Below are 7,791 nucleotides of genomic sequence, written 5' to 3' on the forward strand. Positions count from 1 at the left end.
GGACAGAGCCCTGGGGAACTCCTGATGTGACAGATGAAGGCTCAGAAGTGAAGGTTTTGATCCGGATGAACTGAGTGCGGCAGGAGAGATATGATTTAAACCAGTTTAGAGGAGTCTGAGTGATACCAATAGAGGAAAGTCTGTTGAGTAGGGTGGCATGGCAGATGGTGTCAAACGCTGCACTCAGGTCGAGGAGGATGAGGATGGACAGCAAGCCGGAGTCAGCTGCCAAGAGGAGGTCATTGGTGATTTTTATGAGGGCTGTTTCTGTACTGTGGAGGGGACGAAAACCAGACTGAAACAGTTCATACAGGTTGTTGTTGGATAGATAAGTGTGAAGTTGGGATGCTACTGTCTTTTCAAGAATCTTGGAGATGAAAGGCAAGTTGGAGATAGGACGGAAATTATTGAGATTATGGTGATCAGCGCCAGGTTTTTTCAAGATAGGAGTTATGGCAGCAATTTTAAATGATGCAGGAACTGTTCCGGTGGAGAGAGAGGAGTGAATAATGGCAGAGATGAGAGGGAGTATAGATAGGGCACAGGCTTTAACCAGGACTGTTGGAAGAGGGTCGAGCAAACAGGTGGTCAACTTGGACTTGTTGATGAGGCTTGTGATTTCTGAAGTCGTCGGGAGCTCGAAGGAAGAGAAGGAGTGGGCTGGAGGAGAAAGTTCAAGAATAGGACAGGGGGAGGGTTGTGAGCTGAGATGCTGGTGGATCTTAACAATTTTACTGTCAAAAAATGACATGAGGGAATTACAAAATTGAGTTGAACACAGATGTGAAGGTAGGGAGTCCGGGGCTTGGGTGATGTTCTTGTAGAGGGAGAATATTGACTTGGTGGAGCCTTCATTTGAACAAATTAAACCAGTGTAGTAGGAGGATTTGGCTAGATTGATACAGTCCTTGTAATGCAATATGTGAGTTTTGTAAATGTCTTTATGAACAACCAGTCCAGTTTTCCGGTGGAGCCTTTCAAGTTGCCGTCCTTTAGCTTTCATGAGCCGAAGTTCTGGAGTAAACCAGGGCGCAGAGCGAACAAAAGAAACAGATCTGGTTTTTAGCGGAGCAAGAGAGTTGAGTATTGAGTGAAGACCAGTGTTGTAATATGAGACCAGGTCATCAAGGGTGGTTGAATCTAGAGTTGAATATAGATTGTCCATGAGAGAATTGACACCAGAGGAGAGAGAATTTAAATCAATATCCTTAATGTTACGGAAAGAGATGAGACGGGGAAGCTTGGTAATGGAGAGAGGGAGACAGATATTGAATGAGAGGAGAAAATGGTCAGTTATGGCGAGTTCATCTGCTGTATAATCCGAAGGAGAAACACCAGAACAGCAGACTAGATCCAGGACATGACCCTTAGAATGAGTGGGAACATTGATGAACTGCTGAAGACCAAAACTCTGGAGGCAGGATGAAAAGTCTTTAGTCAGAGGGCTATTGCCATCGTCCATGTGAATATTAAAATCACCCAATACTATAATGTTTGGTGAGAGGATTGACAGGTGAGTGAGAAGAGCAGCGAAGTCATTCAGAAAGTCACTGTTAGTTTTCGGCGGGCGGTAGATGGTTGCGATGATGGTGGGGGTAGGTCCATAGAGCTGACACACAGTTGATTCGAAAGAGGAGAAGGTGGGAGCAGACAACGGCGAGACTTTCCACTTCTCGCGGTGAATTATCGCGAGACCTCCTCCCCGGCCGGTGCCACGGGTTTGATAGATGTAAACAAACCCCGGTGGAGTAGAATCATTGAGCTGAGAGAAATCATTTGTGTAAGGTAAACACTTACCTTACACAGGGATTGTGCTTCCATCCAGTAGCCCTCGAGTTTCTCCATCCTCTCTTTGCTGTCTCTAATGTTTTGCTCCAAATGAGCGCGCTCCATCCGCCAACGCAACCTGTCCTGCTCCGCATGAGCCAGCTGGAGGTGAGGGGAGGGGGGAGGGGAGGGAGGAGGTGGTGGGACGTGGGAGGCAGAGGTAGCATTAAGTCATCGTCGAGAACGGCTCAAGCTTCTGCAACACGGAGCCGAACGCGGCGGGGTTGTTCGCCGCGGTGTGCGGAAAAAGAACTGAAAAATAAAAAAAGGGGGGCGCTCACCTTCCTCTTCAGCAGCTGGATCTCTGCCTGGGTTACTGCATGTTTGATCTGGAGCTACGGAGGGAAAGGGACAACAACGATCTGAAATCCAGTGTCATTTACTTTAGAGGAGCACAACTCCGGAAGGACTAAATATAAAGAGTCTTCCTCGAGATGCGAGCAGCGAAAACGAAATATACCTCCTTGTATTTGTGGGCCAGCTTCTCAGGGTCCAGCTCCACGGGAGACATGTCCTGGTTTTCTGCCAGGTCAAACACCTCGATGGAGTTTGGAAACACCGGACTCATCTCCTCCTCCTCGTCCGTCGCGTATTCACCAGTCTGTTAGCAGACAAAATGTGACACGGAAAGGAGCTTAAAACCCGTACAGCTGTTATATTTGAGACTTGACAGGAGTTGCGACGTGTTCACAAGTTGTTAAAGTGAAGCTGCAGCGCTCTTTTTTTAAAGAAAAGATAAAATAATCATGTCTGAGTCTGAGATTTGGAACTATACAGTCGCTTCACTTTGCAAAAGGCTTAAAAAGGCTAGCATGGTTCAGTATGACCCACAAGCAAATTCTACATTTTTCTTGTTTTAACTGGTAAAAGCATAAACAAAATGACACATTAGTTAGTATAGCGAGATGTTCTTTCATTTATTGTAACATAAAACACAGGTAAATTTGTTTCCACTATCTTGTTTTAAAGCTAGGCTAATTTAAAGCTACAGTTAGCAGCTGCCTAGCTCTGTAAAAGCTAAAAAGAAAGAATAGCCTAACAATTTCAAAACTATTCTTGTTTTAACCATTAAAAACAGACGTAAGTTCACAAATTAAGTAGCTTAGTGACTTTTCTTTCACTTTTTGTAACAATAAAATATAGCTAAATTTGTTTCCACTAGCTTGTTTTAAAGCTAGGCTAATTTAAAGCTACAGTTAGCAGCTGCTTAGCTCTGTAAAGGCTATAAAGAGAAGAAAAAAAAGCTTACAATGTCATTACTTTTCTTGTTTTAACCATCAAAATCAGAAGTAAAAAAACATATTAGTTAGCTTTGAGAGTTTTTTTTTTTTTTACTTTGTGTAACAATAAAACCTATCTACGGTTGTTTCCACTAGCATTGTTTTGAAGCTATGCTATGCTAACAAGCTACATTTGACTGTCACTCCACAACACATTAAAATTTAATTTAAATGTGTATCAAATAAAATGATAGATATAGCATTTGCAATTTAGGTAGAAGATTACAGAGTAAGTAAAATTAAGATTTTATTTAATCCACTGAAACAAAATGCAGCATTTTTACTCTAAGTTAGACATCCGCACTCTGCCGAATATTTTCTGTTTGCTTTACATTCCAGAGTAGATCACTTTTGCTGGTTTCCACCATGTTTTCCCAGACTAACAGTAAGTTTTGTAGCGGGAAAAAAAGGGCACCATCTTTAAAAAAAAGCATTGCGCCATATAAATTCAATAGTACAGAATCAGAGCAAATAACCTGTGGCGTTCCACAAGGCCCAATACTAGGACCTAATTTATTACTAAGGTATTTAAATTATAACTGTTCTGTAACTACTACGTTGAAACCTATTATGTTTGCAGATGATACGAACTTATTTAGCTCAATGGGAGTTATCAAATAGTTGGTGAAAATTGAAGACAAAGACTAGATTACAATAATAAAAATGATTTAATGTTAATTTGTTATTTATTTTAAAAAAAACATGGCGTTTTGGGTGGCGTTGGGGATAATTTTGACATAACACTAGAGTGATGTTAAAATCAGGAGTTTATGAAACAAAACTAGTTTATATCGAAACTAAACGATCTAAATTTGTTGATCTTTGATCGAATTAGAGAATTATTGGGTGAGAAATGTTTAGATTTACTGTAATGTGCATAAATAAATTGCATAATTAAGCAAAGATAAACAATATCTCAAAAATATATCACTTTTAAAAAAATTAAAATTCCTTTAATTTGTGGTACTAATTCAATTCAAATACCAGACACATCAGGTTTTTGACCAAAAACAAATGAATAGACCTGAGTTTGGCTGAAAAAAAAAAACAACAACTTTTTTTTCCATCATATTTCTAAAATTAGTACCAGAGACACATTTTTGCCATCCTCAGTGGCTGCTTCAGCCTTGAGGAATATCATCTTTCAGTGATCCATTTAATTGCCTTTGACTACCCAATTAACTGCCTAGTTATGCTGTAATTACATAAAAGAAAATGCCTTCCGAAGGGAAATGAAGTATGCCGCTGAAATAATTAAATACATTTTCTACAGTTAATCGTATTTTTTTCACAGTGACAAAACGCCGAAGCTATTTAAATGCAAACTGGTGAGATTTTATTCCTCTCTCTGACCACAAGGTGGCGAAGTTAGACTTAGTTGGAAACAACAGACCCTGTGGTTAAACACAGACGACATTTTGTCTTGCGCACACACACACTTACACACACACACACACCGAAAGAGAATTCTGATTTCCTGCAGCTAACAGAAGCTGTGAAAAAACACGCAGACGCTCCTGTCAACAGGAGCTTTCCCGACTACAGACAAGGAGCCGCGCGCCGAGAGGGCGAGCACCTCTTCGTCGTCGTCCATGTACTGCTTGTATCTCTGCTCCATCATCTCCCTCTGCCACCTCTCCTGCTCCAGTGTCTGCTGGATCAGCTGAGCCACTTCACTCTGCTCTCCGGGCTTCTCTCGGCCAATCATAAACCTAAAGAGGAAAAACAACAACAACAGTAAAGACGGTCAACACAAGCGCTTCAGTTGTTTGAGTTAACGAAGAGCTGTGCTCAAATCAAACGCACAAAAACATGGGAACCTGATGAGAACTTTGACAATAAACGCTGTTTAATATGCGGTTTACACCACATCTGTAACTTTAATCATGGAGAATAGGTGTGTGTGTGTGTGTGTGTGTGTGAGAGGCTGACCTGACTTTGCCTGACGTGTTGCGCAGAACGGAGGCGGCAAAGCTCTGCGTGACGCCCACCAGACTGGTGCCATCAACCTCCACGATCAGATCGTTCACCTGGATCCTGAGAACACACGCAGACAAATGCAGTGTTTGGCTCCATAAACACACACACACACACACACACACACTTTCTACGTTCAGTCCCCACAAAACTGTCATTCATGTTTGGGTCTGAAAAAGGAAGTAGACTATAAAAAAAAGGACTCTGAGGAGCCATGAAGAGTTTAAAAGCTCCGTTTGGACACTTTGAACAACAAATATCTTACCTGTTGTAGATGATTGTTTGAATAGCCTCAGTTTGGAGAAATTTTTCAGAGACCCTTTTCTGCGTTGGCAACAATTTGGCATTATGAGCCTATTCGCACGAAAAAGCGGCGGCAGCACCTAGCTGTAGCGCTTCCGGCGCTGCCTGGAGGCACTAATAGGATTAGCCGTGTAATACAAAACCGATAGCGGTGTAGATGTTTTATAAAATAGTGTTCGCAGAAACTGTTATGGAAGATTAAAGTTGTTTTAAATCCACACGTTTAGTATTGTTATTAAAAACTTAAAATTACCCAAATTCCAGCTGATTGCGCTACAGCTGGCTGCTCCTGCCACTGCTCAATAACCGTGAACGTCCACATAAACACGCCAAATTGACGGCGAGTTCAACATTTTTTGTTTTTAATAATGTTTGCGTGAACCAGTATGAAATCTTTGAGCGTTCGGACTAGCCTTCAGCTCATCACTCCGGTCAGAATTAAACCGTCTCCGACGCGGAAGACATCATCTGTCATCTGAACCGGTGTGCGCCCAGTGTTGCGCGCGGCGAGCACATTTATTTATTTTTTATTTTTTTCCCACAGTAGTCGCTTTGGTTTCCTGTCAACAAGCTGATACTGTTCCAGCCCCGAGCAGATCTCGAGGCGAGTACAGACAAGTGGACGGCGCGGTACCTGCCGTCTCTCTGAGCAGCTCCACCCTCGGTGACGGTCTTAACGAAGATCCCCAGTTTCTCCAGGCCCATGTCGGCTCCGGCTCCCATGCCGATGATACTGATCCCCAGGCCATCGCTGTCTGAGAGGCGCACACACACACACACACACACATAAAAGGAAATACTGATGTGCATCTCACTTTCGTGGTATCTGATAACGAACTTTTGACTGACAGGAAAACTAACATATACACAGCTACCGTTGGTTTTTAGCCGCTGTCGGTTAGGAGGTTCGCGTGATTGTTTCTGGGTTTCATCGAGCTCTTTCGCTGTTGCAGACATCACAAAAACAGTTCCGCAAAATGCCCGCGCGGACCGGTCCCTGGCCTGTTCGTAAATCACCGACGGGGCCGGCCACGTCCCGCGCAGACGTGAGCGTTCAGAAATGAAGCGGGTGCCGCGGAACCAATAGAGGCGGCGGTTTGACCGGTTGTTTCCCTCGTGTCGTTTTCATGACACGGCAAATTAACTCGGTTTGGCCGTTCTTTTTGTGGTTAACGAACACGTTTGTCGTCGCGTGAACCCACGAACGGGTGGTGGCACGGGCCCGATATCGCCGCTTCGCCGCGTAGCTAGCTCAGCCTCTCACACGGCGACGGTTTCGGCTCTGTTTCGACCTCGCCTTGCGGCGCAAAGGAGCTTCGGGGGCGGGGCGGCCGAGGTGGCCGGATGGCGTCAAAGTTGAACTGTTTCGTGAGACAGCCTGATCAGACTGAGGTCTCTAACCGGAACCATTTCAGCACCTTTCAGCCATTTTGTTGTAGATTCCCTGATCCAATTTCCGCAAAGTGTCAGCTGTCAGACAGACGGCCTCACATTTTGGTTGTGGTCCGTCGATGACAGCAAGGTGCCCCAAGGACGTATCCTTGTTGTCTCTGTGCCACGGTGTTTGTACACACAGGTGACACGGCGGATTACTTCCCGTGTCGGTGATCTGAGGTTGCGTCATTTTGAGAGCTGGTAAAAAGCAGGGGGTTTTATTTTCTTATTTACATCTTTAATCCTGATACATAAAAGCCTTGGATTTAAAAATAGTTTGCTTATTTATCATGATGGTTGTATTCATTTTAGGCACAAATACGTAGAACTGTAGTTAGTTGAGAGCAGCCATCATTGCTGGTTGAAATCCATTACCTCCAGAATTACTAGCGGCTAATTAGGCTAATCCACGCTAACTTTAATCCCATAAGGGGATAACGGAGTCGCAGGCAGACAGACAGTGTGTGCCCTCACACAGAACCCTGCGTGTGTGAGGGCGTGACGTTACGTCAGAGACTTGACTCGAGCGACTTTCAAACCTTTTTCCAGCTCGACGGGGAACAGCTCCAGCTTCTCGACCCGCTTCTCCAGCTCGTACTCGGCCGAGGCCGCCATGGGGTCCACGTCGCTGTTGCTCCGATCGTAGTCCTCGTTGGAGTAGGTGGTGAAGACCTGCGCACACGGCAGGGGTCAGAGGTCAGGCCATGAAACGGACGGCACAAATCTAAGGCCCTGTTTACACGAGGCCGTTGTCCTGGAAACGGTAAAGGTTTTCAGATGCTGATTGGGGAAAAAAAAAACACACTGCGGCTTCCTTCGAAATGCAAATGATGGGTTCCGAAAAGGTCCACCCTGAGACCCGAGTTCAAAAAGTTTCAGTGTCAGAGAACCTGACCGAACAAACGAACAGCCGAACTGAAATGTTACAGTTTGACTGAAAACAAGCTTTGTGTAAACACCCCCCCCCCCC

The 7,791-nt window shown here is 44.3% G+C and overlaps 1 protein-coding gene across 4 annotated transcripts in view; it reads right to left on the reverse strand.

Annotated features, from left to right (window-relative positions):
• The window catches only part of LOC108249602 (neurabin-2), a 39,557-nt gene that overhangs the window by 10,342 nt on the left and 21,424 nt on the right, over positions 1-7,791 (reverse strand). For all 4 annotated transcript variants that reach the window (XM_017439082.3, XM_037978715.1, XM_037978714.1 and 1 more), the window contains exons 6-12: positions 7,361-7,493; positions 6,022-6,142; positions 5,040-5,144; positions 4,684-4,819; positions 2,288-2,428; positions 2,109-2,162; positions 1,798-1,929 (exon numbers count right to left, since the gene is read on the reverse strand). In XM_017439082.3, coding sequence (XP_017294571.1) covers positions 1,798-1,929; positions 2,109-2,162; positions 2,288-2,428; positions 4,684-4,819; positions 5,040-5,144; positions 6,022-6,142; positions 7,361-7,493 — 822 coding nt within the window. The remainder of the gene's footprint in view (positions 1-1,797; positions 1,930-2,108; positions 2,163-2,287; positions 2,429-4,683; positions 4,820-5,039; positions 5,145-6,021; positions 6,143-7,360; positions 7,494-7,791) is intronic.

This window comes from Kryptolebias marmoratus, linkage group LG12 (assembly GCF_001649575.2).
Source record: "Kryptolebias marmoratus isolate JLee-2015 linkage group LG12, ASM164957v2, whole genome shotgun sequence".
Taxonomy (NCBI): domain Eukaryota; kingdom Metazoa; phylum Chordata; class Actinopteri; order Cyprinodontiformes; family Rivulidae; genus Kryptolebias; species Kryptolebias marmoratus.